This window comes from Capsella rubella, unplaced genomic scaffold (assembly GCF_000375325.1).
Source record: "Capsella rubella cultivar Monte Gargano unplaced genomic scaffold, Caprub1_0 scaffold_1, whole genome shotgun sequence".
Lineage (NCBI taxonomy): Eukaryota > Viridiplantae > Streptophyta > Magnoliopsida > Brassicales > Brassicaceae > Capsella > Capsella rubella.
In genome coordinates this window covers 8,144,913-8,157,089 of record NW_006238923.1, presented here as the reverse complement: position 1 = coordinate 8,157,089, position 12,177 = coordinate 8,144,913, and the positions used below count along the sequence as shown (strand labels likewise).

Below are 12,177 nucleotides of genomic sequence, written 5' to 3'. Positions count from 1 at the left end.
GGTTTCGGTTCTATTTCTCTTTTACTAATTCAAAATCTTTTTTTTTCAGTTTCCTAATTTACTTTTTTTTTTTCCTTCCAATATTACTCCATATATAGTAAACATGACCTATTCTGCATGCTCTCTAATTCACTGGGTCTACTTACCTTTCGGCCCACGAATATTTTCTCAAAGTTATTTCATTTGCTCTACCAGTTTTGTCTCTTTTTTTACACTCCATTACGTTATACGGCTAGAAATACGTGTCAAAGAACGCAACTGTGGCATCTACGAGCGTACGCCACGTGTACGTTACAACCTTAAGACAAAGTTAAGGTGAAGGCCAAAAACAGAACAGAAACAGAATGATAATATGTTGTCTGATGTATATCAGAATGGGTGTATGATTCTGATAGAATGAGAGTAACGGAGGCAAGTACGTATAGAGATTTACATTTTCCGTCTTTGATCATCGGAGGATCCTTCGCCGCCGTTGCCATTTGTGTCTCCGTTTTCTCTATCCTCCAACATCTCCGTTTCTACACCAATCCCGCTGTACGAACATAACCAAAATCTGTACACTCTCTGTTTTCTTATTCGTATAGGTCGTTGATGAGTTTTGAGTATAATTTGTAGGAGCAAAAATGGATTGTTTCTGTTTTGTTTATGGTTCCTGTGTATGCAGCTGAATCTGTAAGCCTCTTCTTTCTTTATCTAGGAGTTTGTGAATGTCTTGTTGTGTTTTTAACTAACCTGGTTTTGGTTTTAGATCATTTCCTTGTCCAATTCGAAATTCTCGTTGCCTTGTGACATTCTGAGAAACTGCTATGAGGCTTTTGCTTTGTATTCCTTTGGAAGCTACTTGGTCGCATGTCTAGGTGAGCTGTTATGTGCACTCTGTCTGTCTCTCACGTTAGTAATTGATTTGAATCTGTAAACCAAGATGTAATATGATTATGAATGCTCTCAGGTGGTGAAAGAAGAGTTGTTGAATTCCTAGAAAATGAATCAAAGAAACCATTGTTAGAAAGAGGAGACAATGAGAGCAAAAAGAAGAAGAATTCATTTTGGAAATTCTTGAGTGATCCATATGTCTTGGGACGAGAGCTCTTTGTGATAGAGAAGTTTGGTCTCGTCCAGTATGTAAGTCATGTGAATTGGCCTCTTCCTACAACCCAATTTTGCATGTTTTCATTTGAAGGTTTTTGTGATATTTTGTCTCAGATGATCCTCAAAACCTTTTGTGCCTTCTTGACATTTTTGTTGGAGCTTCTTGGTGTCTATGGTGATGGTGAATTCAAATGGTATTACGGGTATGGAACTATAGTATCATAATAATTTTTCATTAGATAGAAAGACTAGTGATGTATCTTTGATTTTGTAGATATCCATACATAGTGGTGGTGCTAAACTTCAGCCAGATGTGGGCTCTGTTTTGCTTGGTGCAGTTCTATAATGTAACTCATGAACGTCTCAAAGAAATAAAACCGTTGGCTAAGTTCATTAGCTTTAAGGCTATTGTGTTTGCCACTTGGTGGCAAGGCTTTGGGATAGCGTTGCTTTGTTATTATGGTATACTCCCAAAAGAAGGAAGATTCCAGAACGGGTTGCAAGATTTTCTCATTTGCATTGAGGTAACCAAAAGCTCCTAGGCCACAATTTACGTATGTTATATGAGCGCCTTTAAAATTATGATTCTGAATATTCTACTTGCTGGTGTACTATACATTGGTAGATGGCGATTGCAGCGGTGGCTCATCTCTTTGTTTTCCCAGCTGAACCTTACCACTACATTCCTATATCAGAGTGTGGTAAAATAACATCCGAAACGAGCAAGACGGAAGTGAAACTAGAAGAAGGTGGTCTTGTCGAGACGACAGAAACTCATGTTGAAGCATCTGGCACAAGCATCAAGGAGAGTGTACAGGACATAGTTATTGATGGTGGCCAGCACGTTGTGAAAGATGTGGTTCTTACAATAAACCAAGCAATGGGACCGGTGGAGAAGGGTGTAACAAAGATCCAAGATACGATTCATCAGAAGCTTTTGGATTCGGACGGTAAAGAAGAAACAGAAGTGACTGAAGAAGTGACAGTTGAGACTTCTGTTCCGCCAAAAAAGTGATTGTTTAGATTTTCTATATTTGGTAGTTTTGTTTCATAGTTCCCTTATTAAGATTTGTATCTTTTATAAAAGATAGTAATTTACAAATTACAACTAATCTCACTAACTTCCACCCACTCCCACCTACACTAGCTGACGACTTACACTGGTGCTTTCCTTAAAACCGCTCGAACCTAGACATGGAGAAGGATCAAGAAAAGGCTTCCCACTACTCCAAACGAGCTCAATGGCTACGAGCCACCGCGCTAAGTGCCAACGAAGGTTTTGTAGTTTTTGTAAATCAGATTTCATATTTGGTATATTAAATTTCATTGGACTTCCACAAAAGAGAAGTGATTAAGAGTCATGAGAATCATATGCAAATGAGCTAAATGTGGTATATGACTTACGACTTATTCCTGCAACCGCGGGAAAAGTCACATGCAATTGCCATGCTATGGTCTCTTACCAAAAACGACATTTCTTATTAATGTGCTCACATGCTTGGGATGTAAGGTCTCAATTATGATGTTTACTTGTTCACACTCCATGGTATTTCGTATACGACCTAATCCTAAATGGTTTTATATAAGAAAATAAAAAATTGTAGAAATATATGTGTAGTAATCTTTAAATTCATGTAGAATTAATTAGTACTAATTCTACCAATATATCAAACTCGTGTATATATATGACCGACACATATAATTGTATTGCTAATATTATCATGTCACCCAAATTCAAATTGACATTAATAATGTAATGTTGTTAGAAACTAATAATGGTCTGTTTTGGATTTGGCAACACTCGAACATGTCGAACGAGCCTTGTAAACCCACGTGGAGGAGGTACACACGTTAACACTATCAATATATACGATCAATGATCATACAAAGATCGAACGGTTAATAATAATCGTAATCACATTAGAAACTCTCAACCGTCGATCATGCCCATCCGAACTAAACGGCCGTGATAAATGGAGAACGTGAGAAGCGTCCGTTCAAGAAAAAGACAAAACAAATGCAAGAAGAAAAGAGAAAAGTGCATGTGAGTAAGACATGAACATGATTATTTGATTAGTCAGCTTTCTTTTCCAAATCTGAATTCTGACGTTTTTATTTACATACTAATCCCTTTGTCCAAGTTCCTCACTAATTCGTGCTCTAAAGTTATAACTTCATCAAAATTTCGTATACTACTCTGTGTTCCAAAATACAAAATCTTTTAGCCTCTTAGGTATTTTTAAATCCCTCGCCTCCTCGAAAACTTACTAGATTATATGATGGCGGGAGAGGTTCAAGAGCCGTTTAACCTAAGCCTTTTGGTAAGTTTTGCTACTTTATTCTTGTTCTCATTTTCAGATTATGTATGTTCAACTCAATCAAAAAAGCTTTCCTAGACATGCTTTCGATTTCATGGAGCCATTGATTCTGCTTAAGATACTGGCTTGTATGTTTGGTTCGTCGTAGCTGAAGTCCTATTTATAATTTTCAACCTGTATAAATATATTATGAAAAGCTGATAATGTTTTATATATATCATATAGAAACTTTAATTTGTTTGTGAATGGGCTCTCTCTACAGGAGAACTCTATCCACTCAGGATCAGTATCATTTGGAAGATTCGAGAAGGAATCTTTATCATGGGAGAGGAGATCATCGTTTTCTCACAATAGATATCTTGAAGAGGCAGAGAGATTCTCTAAACCTGGCTCTGTTACTCAGATGAGAGCTCATTTCGAGGCGCATTTCAAGAAGAAAGGGATCCTGTTTCCTACTTCTGTTGAGTCTTATACATGGGGAGGAGAAGCTGTTCCTCACCAAACTTGTGCTGAGAAAGATGATAATATGTGGGAGAACACGAGTCAGTTTGGTGATTCTTGTGTGAGCTATGATGAGATTCTTGTGAACTCTGATGGTGATGATCATACTTCTCTTTCTGTTGCTTTGGAGAAAACTGAGGTTGGTCGCAGCGAGGATGAAAAAGAGAAAACATCATCTTCCTCTGAAACTAGATTGAAGCCTTTGAAAAATGTTCATAAAACTGTTCCTTGTTCCGCAACCAAAGCTTCTTCGACGAAGAAGCATGTTGTCATAGCAAAGGGATCTTCTCCAAGTTGTAATACTAAAACCAGTATTGACACTAAGAGGTAGCTTTATAACCTCATAGTCAAAGTAACTATTATGTCTATGTGTTTCACCACTCACTCTAAAAGGGTCTATTTGGGTTTTGAATGGCAGACAAAAGGAATTGAAGCCTAAGAGGATTGTTAAAACCATTGCATCTCAAGCTCCAAGAACATCAAAGAAAACTGAGAGTCTGACTCCTTTGATGGCTACTAGAGAAAAGAAAACAACTACTAATGGTTTCAGTTTCAGAAGTAACGAACGAGCTGAGAAGAGAAAAGAGGTAGACAGAGATAACTTAAATATTCTCTGTTTTTTACTCTGTTCCAATTTTCACAGTTTAGATTTTTTAACTTATGATGGAACATTGTCTGATGCTGTAGGAAAAGGTAATAGCCGTAGTGCCTAAGGATCTCAACTTCAAAGCAAGACCAGTGCCTAAAAGCACACATGCTAAACCTCAACACACGTCAACTGGTCAGCCAAAGGCAAAAGCAAGAGATGATCACTCATCTACAGCTAGTTGTGATAGGTCACTGGTTAATGGAATTGCCAAGAGTAAGCTTAATATTAACAAACAGAAGGTGGATACACATAGGATTCAAAGACCAAAGACCACCAGCAGCGACCAGAGCGCCAGAAGCAACACGAACAGAAGGAGTTTAGCGATTAGGCGTTCTGCGGTTTGAGGTTGCTTTTTGAGCAATCCACCGTCTCTGCTTTTGTTCTGTAGATTGTGTAATTAGTACTATGCCCTCAATTGTTTCTTTGCGTTTGTGTTTGTGTGTATTTGTGTTTATATGTTATAGAAATCATTATAACATAGAACCGCAAATACAATGATCAACCATGTACCTTATGTTAGAATTATCATTCCACTAATAAATTTTCAAAGCTTATTACTAACGTACATGACCTATTGCTATATCACTAGTTAAAGATAACTTTACATACAAACATTACTAACTTTGGTAATACGACTTGTGCCGACAAAGAAAAAAAGGTAATACGACTTGAAACAATACGACCTCTGTTTTTCTTGTAACATTAAATTTAATTTTGATTTTCAAATGCAATATAATTCGACCCACCCTATGTATCCTTTTCAATTTCTGCTTATATTGAGAGTTTTCCACACAATAAAAGAGAGAATCTAATACTATTACAAATCTTTTTGTCCATTTGTTAACCTCTATATTGCTGTCCACTATCTATGAAGTCACCCACGTAAAGTGACGTTCTTGACATTGTTCGTGCTTATCCTAATCCAAGGATCGCGACAAATAATTATATGATGTAATTTTTAAAAATGCATATTTATCTCACCGCATATAAAAAAATTAGAGTAATAATAAAAGAAATACAACGGATAATGTTATTAGCCTCCTAAATATTTCAAAGTGTAACATGTTACAATATTTTCTTACACAACATACGAAAAAGACTCACAAGAGTTACTAAACTAAACTAACTTAGTTGTAAACAAAATGTTACCGAGCACTCCAACCAACTCAAGAGTTGCCACGGCCGCTATGATCATCACCGTCAATTTTCCTGGAACCGCCAAGAGTGAAGAAGACGATGTTTGATCCGTTTGGTGAGGAGGTTTCCTGAAGTAGTAAGGAAAGTACGGCAAGATAGCGTCCGGCGGTGGGGGACCATAAAGACTGCCGCCACTACCGTCACCGCCACCGTACGGTGGAGAAGGGTAGTTTGGTATATTCCCAGCTGGTGGAGGATAGTTTGGTAAATTCCCAGCTGGAGGAGGGTATGGTTGTGGTTGAGACAAGGAGGGTGTGGAGGAGCCACCGCCACCAATAGGTGGCGTTGGATAACAAGGGTATGGACACGGTGTCTCGGATATGGCTAAGTAAGGGAACCAAAGAAGAGAAAAGATGACGAATAAGCACAAGAAGGGAAGGCCATGATCGTTTGTTTTCATGTTTTAATCTTTCTTGATGAAAGAATGGTTCTTTTGTTTTTTTTATCTGAATGTTAAAACGTTCTTTTTTTTTGTTTTGGTAAGATAAGCGCAAGAAAGTTTGTTTTTTGGAAAAAGCTTAGTTGGAAGGTGTGGACTCTAGCTAGAAGACACTTGTCTTGTGAGTTATTATTGGGGTTAATGTCCTTAATCACATTAACTATTGGTGTTAAATTGTCGCTAATTTTACGATGTTGATTCGTCCGTCTTAATCATCGGTTGTTAATTGTGGATTAAACATTGAACTAGTGTAGACTTTCGTAAGCATATATCTGTCTATGTACACTGTACATACGTTTCAGTTAATCATTCGTGTATTTATAATATTGAGTTTTGACGAACATGCATGTTTTACAATTAAATAAGAGAGATATACTTTATACTGCAATCATTTTTACAAAAAAAACACCAAAACAAAAGCCATTTTGTTAAACGACAAATTTAGATGAATATTCTACACATCAAACCACTAAAATTAGCTAATTATGTCCTCTAAAGAAACTAATGCGTCATAGATGATTAAAGTGGTCGGTAGATATATTTGTATAATATTTTAAGCTTCCCACATAAAGATGGATACATTCTAGCTAGCATCTGTTTCCAGAAGCCTTATTGATGCTTCAAGTAAAAAAAAAATCTCATTAAAAAGAATTAAATTTTTATTTTTTTGTAATCTTAAATTATAAGAAAATGGTACTTGTGTGATTATAAATTTGAGGAGATCGTTTGTGAGCATATCTGTAAAGGGATAGACTTTGAGTGATAATGAAGGATTGAAGGTATTAAAGGGGTACATCATAGCTATTTCATTTTTTCCGAGGTTTTATTAGATATCATCTAGAAAGTAACCTTTGTAACTGAAAATTAATGAAAGTCTAAAGTCATTTCTTAGAAAGCTTAAAAGTCCTAAAATGACAATTATAAAAACAATATATGTCATTTTAAATGATATTCTATGTATTAATCTTGAATGATATTTTTATGAGAAAGGGAAAGAGTACCATATATTGAAAATAATTTAACCGAAATGAGCAAAATGGAAACATGTAAAGACGGTGCGGTAGTTATATTACCAACTCATGACTTTGCTCTTGACGAAAATACTAAGTCATCAGTGATAATGACAATCAGAACGTTTAAGTAACACTAGAACCATTGTTTTTTATAAAGAATATACATTTACCTGTGTGTATAATATAACTAAGTGAGGCTGCATAAAATTATAAAGGAGCTTGTGTTGTGTTGCCTTTTTGAGGCAATATATAAAAGTATTCTGTGTGGTGCACAATTATTTCATACCTTATAACAAATTACAACCTATAAGGAAAAAAAAAAAGAAAAAAAAAGAGAGCTATAACTCCTTTCGTTGATTCCATTTCATAAAAAAAATGTTAATCTTGCTTTCATTTTGGTTTCAAAAGCAAGATTATTACATATCGCATATATAGTAGACGATTCAAAAATACACAAAGATAAAAACAATAACTGAATATACAGAAATGTTTTCTGAAAAATAATACTAACTATACGTTGGAAGCTAAAACAAAGACAATTATATAATTTACTCGCCAAAATATATATATATATATATATATATATATATATATATATATATATATTTTAGGTTTTAATCAGGTATGTAATATGTATATATAGTTAAAGCTAGCGTTGAAGAACAGAAATAAAAAGAAAGAAGAAGTAACAACGTAGGTGAGATTGGGTAGAAAAGAAACATATAAAGAAGCGTTAGGCGAAACAGATTCACATGTCATGTCTATTGTCTAAAGGTCGGCTATGAGAGTAGAGGCACCTATCATTGTTGAAACCCAAGTTGATCTTCATTCTGCAATTTTGCATCCATCCCACACGTGTCTTTTTTTTTTACTTTTCATATTGGCTGCTGACTTTTCCCACCTCAAATTATTATTCTTTACCAAGGAAAAAAAAAACACTATTCACAAATAAAATAAAAGAACTAGATGGTATAATTTCATATTTCTACGTGGTCCTTAACGCTAATCTCACTAGCTAGGCGGTTAATTACTACTCTCTTGGTCTACTACACAAAGTCTTTACATATTTTCTTTTTCATTTGGTTCGAATTAAATTTCAGTTTTTTAGATGAGCATATGTACATTTAACCATATTATCATGCGGATTGGATTAAGGATTTATATTAGTTTGGATCGGATTGGATTAATTTGTTCAGATTATACATCTCTATAACTAGTGATTATAATAGTTTATCAAATTACCAAACTCCTCTACTTTATTAACTTCTCTTCATCATCAAATTACTTTACTCTAGTTAAAACATATTGGTAACACAATTACTCAGAAGCGTAAAGAAGAAAGCTAAAACGGACAAAATATTTTCGAAAATTTGCCTTTTTAACTTTTTATTTCCTCTCCTTCTTTTGAGAAAAAACTATCTTTACATTTATCAAGAACAATATGCTTTTCTATAAAAAAAAATATTCCGCATAAAGAAAACTTTCCAAATTCGTGAATCAATTCAGTGCCACAAGTTGAACAGAGAGAATATATCACATAAGAGAGAATAAAATTCTAGGATTTACATATTTTCCCTGAACAACATTTTGATCCACGTACCTTATTAATTTGGTTTTTTTTTAAAACCATTTGAAAATTTTTGATATAGGAAAAATATGATGAAAACATATGTAATCCTAGCAATTAAAAATTATTAATCATCGATCAATAACGTTTCTTTAAACAACTAATTAAAAAAAAAAAGTATCTGACAACATATACCAAATTACCGCAGATCTTCAAATATTTTCTTCTCCGACCGATCATGTTAATTTCAAAGAATCAAGAACCCCATAATCCCAAACGCGATCAAGCCGGAGAGCTTCACCACCGTAAAGCTTTTTCCGGCAGCCGCTCCGAACTGCTCATCAACGGGGTAAAGATTTCCCGGCGGACCCGTGATGTACAAGAAATTAGTCGGCGGCGGAGGCGGGCAGTTGGGACTGACTTTCTTCGGCGGAGGAGGTGGTAGAGCCGGCGGTGGAGGACATGCTGGAGGCGGCGGAGACGGTGGTGGAGGAGACGGCGGAGGAGGGTTTTGGATACAGCTTGGAGAACACTTAATAGGATCGACCTCGTCTAGCTTTCTTTCTGATGATGATGAAGCGGTGATGAGTGTTGGACACGTCAGCAACGAGATCATGATCATCGCCGTGAATACGACGACGGATCCCCGGCGAAGAGAGTTTCCCGGCATGTTGTGATCGGTGAGAGAGTTACGTTGTTTTCTTTATAAAATGATCAAAAGAGAGAAATTAACGAAAGAGAGTTTTGTTTGGTAATATATGGAGTAGAGTTTGAGAGAGGATTAAAAGAGTTGAAAAGTTGAAGAGAGGAGACGTGAAAATGAGAGGAGATGATGAATGCGTTCTCGTTACGTAAGCTAAGCTAAGTGCATGGGAGTCCTATAGACTTATTAAATAGTGTGTTGTGTATTTATCATTTTCTGTAAGCTTCTAGTCTTTTATTTATATATATACAATTGAATAATAAAAATAAAAATACACTATAGTCTGGAAATTAAAATGATAAATTAGGAACAGGGTTAGTTAAGGAGTACTCGTCGGTCCACACTCAGTGATCGTATTTTTTCATGTGAGGTGGAGCCCTTTGTGAATTAAAATGATAAAATTTAATTTGGTCTTCCATATCGTCATTAAATTTTTCTTTAGTTGTAGAATTATTCATTTAGCGATTTTAATTTCCCACCGTCGTCTACCAAAAAAAACACAAAAGCATGAACTATAATATATACATGTTTTTGAGATAAATGGTAGTGTATATCAGTATATGTAATATTTGCGGTACGAAATGGTTACTCTTGAAAAAATATGTCTCAACCAAATTTTGATAAAAGAGAAAACTTAAAGGAGAGTATAATCGTATATATGCGAGTGCGTGTAGTTGCTTAATGCGTAAGTGAGTGCTTTTTTAAAGGAACATTGCTTTAGTTGTTGTTCAATTTACATAGATGCGAAAGTAGCCGGAAACTATCTCTTATGACTTATCGTATTCGGATTAAAGAGACAAATAAACTGATTTCGTATGACTGAAGAATAATTCGGGTACAGAAATTTTCAACAGCGTCGACTATTTTCGTAAAAGGATGTTACCGAGAAAAAGGTTTTGGTGGCCATAGAACATGCAAAAAGAAGAATCTGAGTCCAAAATATTTGATTATAAAATTTCGTAATCATACAAAGAATGTATTATTTAGATGCCGGCGGTTCAAGGTTAATGGGCCTGATCCATCAACATTTAGCATCAATAACCGTGATTGACTTTCATGCATGCTCGATGGTGGCTGCATGGCGGTGAAGGTAAAAAAAAACTATGCAGCCTTACATTGTCAAAATCTAGATCTTTCTACATAGGGTGATATACACATACAAGCTCCTTGTGAAAAAATATCAAGAGATCATGGAAAACGTACGTAAATGGAGACGAAATTGATGAGTGCTCTTCCAAGGATGAAGCGACATTGTATTCAAATTCAACTTGATGATATTATAATTTCGTTTGTTAAAACAATTTACTTAGAATCAAGTTTCCAAATACATAATGCTCTCAATATCATGGGAAAAAACTATCACACTCACACCCCAACCAGTTCTCGGGAAGGCGAAGTCATCATCCTCTAGTGGTATTGTAACAATCCTTTGAGCTATCTTATTCCTCTCTACATCATAAATGAATTTGGTTGAGGGTCGAACCTTCCTGAAGGAAGGATTCGTCTTTGACAACCAAAGCTCACCACTGCGATTACTGCCTCTCATCTTTAAAAGATCTCCATTGATGGTGTTCATCCTCTGAAAATCAGGCAAAACAAAAGTCTTTCTGTCCGACCATTGACTCTTGCCGGCATCTTCAAGAACCCAAACATCCAAAACACCATCACTTAAGAAATCCAAAGCTCGAAAGATAGACACTTTTCCTTTGTAGTTCATGATACCTCTGGAAGTTAAGTTCATCCAAACGATGAAAGCATCAACGGGTAATTCAATCAAACTAAACTCTTGAGAACTAAAGTTAAAACTCATAACGACACATTCATTTGCATCATTCCAAGCTGTATAATACAAAACTCCGTTAATGGTGATCACCCCAAGCCAGCAAGAACGATAAGGTCGATGAGTAATATGGCATTCAGCCTTTTTCCATGAGGCTCCAGCTCCAAGAACCAACACCTGATGCTCGGATCTGATCACTAATTTTTCTTCTTCATTGTTCACCTCCCAAACCGTGCAAAGCACTTTGTATTCATCATTTACAGGATCGTGTCCAAAAAAGAACAAGAGATTTTCATTACTAGCATCCCCTGCTTCCATGACGGGCAATTCCACGACCTGCCTTGTCATGGGGTTAGAAACCCGCACTCTTCTCCCACTTCTGAAACACAACAAGCCACGAACAGATCCCACCAAGCGGCCTCCCCCTATTGTCCCGATGTCCATATACTTTTCGATTACAGAGACCAATGTGTCCGAGTGATCATGATCCGATGACCTGAACAACGCGTGTCTCTCGCTACTCCTAAAATACGCGAGAAAACGTTGTCGTGGAAAGGGTTTAAGGAACCGGTTGGCCAAGTAACGACATGAGATAAGTGAGAGCCAGATCTTTGAGACGCGCTTCAATCTCATCAGAGACTTCGCCGGCAATTTGATTAGAATCTCGATCAACAAATCCTCAGAGATCTCCGGTAAGGCCGTGGTCAGTACCATCATCATCATCATCCCCTTCTTTTTTTTATTTTTCATCACATGTGTTTACGTACCTACGATCCTCTTATACAAACGTAAATTACTAAAAATCTAAATCACATAACGGTTCGTATTTATCCCTTTTTTTTTTTCTTTTTTTTTTTTTGAAAAATAGAATATAATTCGGCAACTAAAACAAACATGTATCCCTATTTTTTCGGCAACTGT

The 12,177-nt window shown here is 36.0% G+C and overlaps 5 protein-coding genes across 5 annotated transcripts; 2 read left to right on the top strand and 3 right to left on the bottom strand.

Moving 5' to 3' along the window:
* Positions 1-396: 396 nt before the first annotated feature.
* On the top strand, positions 397-2,104 carry LOC17897867 (protein LAZ1 homolog 2). Its single transcript, XM_006304583.1, has 7 exons — positions 397-534; positions 616-672; positions 749-857; positions 950-1,122; positions 1,204-1,292; positions 1,364-1,613; positions 1,715-2,104. Exons 1-7 carry the CDS (start codon positions 397-399, stop codon positions 2,102-2,104), a joined length of 1,206 nt encoding a protein of 401 aa, XP_006304645.1.
* A 1,111-nt stretch (positions 2,105-3,215) lies between these two features.
* Positions 3,216-5,118, top strand: LOC17899796 (protein WVD2-like 7). The gene is made up of 4 exons (XM_006306413.2): positions 3,216-3,410; positions 3,670-4,235; positions 4,327-4,495; positions 4,596-5,118. Exons 1-4 carry the CDS (start codon positions 3,366-3,368, stop codon positions 4,899-4,901), a joined length of 1,086 nt encoding a protein of 361 aa, XP_006306475.2. The 5' UTR covers positions 3,216-3,365; the 3' UTR covers positions 4,902-5,118.
* Positions 5,119-5,564: 446 nt separating this feature from the next.
* On the bottom strand, positions 5,565-6,483 carry LOC17898258 (arp2/3 complex-activating protein rickA). The gene has a single exon (XM_006303309.2). It carries the CDS (start codon positions 6,152-6,154, stop codon positions 5,675-5,677), a length of 480 nt encoding a protein of 159 aa, XP_006303371.1. The 5' UTR covers positions 6,155-6,483; the 3' UTR covers positions 5,565-5,674.
* A 2,355-nt stretch (positions 6,484-8,838) lies between these two features.
* Positions 8,839-9,632, bottom strand: LOC17897983 (glyceraldehyde-3-phosphate dehydrogenase, testis-specific). The gene has a single exon (XM_006305703.2). It carries the CDS (start codon positions 9,441-9,443, stop codon positions 9,021-9,023), a length of 423 nt encoding a protein of 140 aa, XP_006305765.1. The 5' UTR covers positions 9,444-9,632; the 3' UTR covers positions 8,839-9,020.
* A 1,156-nt stretch (positions 9,633-10,788) lies between these two features.
* On the bottom strand, positions 10,789-11,979 carry LOC17898330 (putative F-box protein At3g52320). The gene has a single exon (XM_006304499.1). The coding sequence runs from the start codon at positions 11,977-11,979 to the stop codon at positions 10,789-10,791; it is 1,191 nt and encodes a 396-aa protein (XP_006304561.1).
* Between the last annotated feature and the right edge of the window lie 198 nt (positions 11,980-12,177).

Bases quoted from the DNA above. Each gene is read 5' to 3' on its own strand.
- LOC17898330 (XM_006304499.1), bottom strand. From the start codon at position 11,979: ATGATGATGATGGTACTGACCACGGCCTTACCGGAGATCTCTGAGGAT.
- LOC17897983 (XM_006305703.2), bottom strand. From the start codon at position 9,443: ATGCCGGGAAACTCTCTTCGCCGGGGATCCGTCGTCGTATTCACGGCG.
- LOC17897867 (XM_006304583.1), top strand. From the start codon at position 397: ATGAGAGTAACGGAGGCAAGTACGTATAGAGATTTACATTTTCCGTCT. The intron at 535-615 runs GTACGAACATAA...TATAATTTGTAG, and splicing joins GTTTCTACACCAATCCCGCT to GAGCAAAAATGGATTGTTTC. The intron at 1,614-1,714 runs GTAACCAAAAGC...ATACATTGGTAG, and splicing joins ATTTTCTCATTTGCATTGAG to ATGGCGATTGCAGCGGTGGC.
- LOC17898258 (XM_006303309.2), bottom strand. From the start codon at position 6,154: ATGAAAACAAACGATCATGGCCTTCCCTTCTTGTGCTTATTCGTCATC.
- LOC17899796 (XM_006306413.2), top strand. From the start codon at position 3,366: ATGATGGCGGGAGAGGTTCAAGAGCCGTTTAACCTAAGCCTTTTG. The intron at 3,411-3,669 runs GTAAGTTTTGCT...CTCTCTCTACAG, and splicing joins CGTTTAACCTAAGCCTTTTG to GAGAACTCTATCCACTCAGG. The intron at 4,236-4,326 runs GTAGCTTTATAA...TTTGAATGGCAG, and splicing joins ACCAGTATTGACACTAAGAG to ACAAAAGGAATTGAAGCCTA.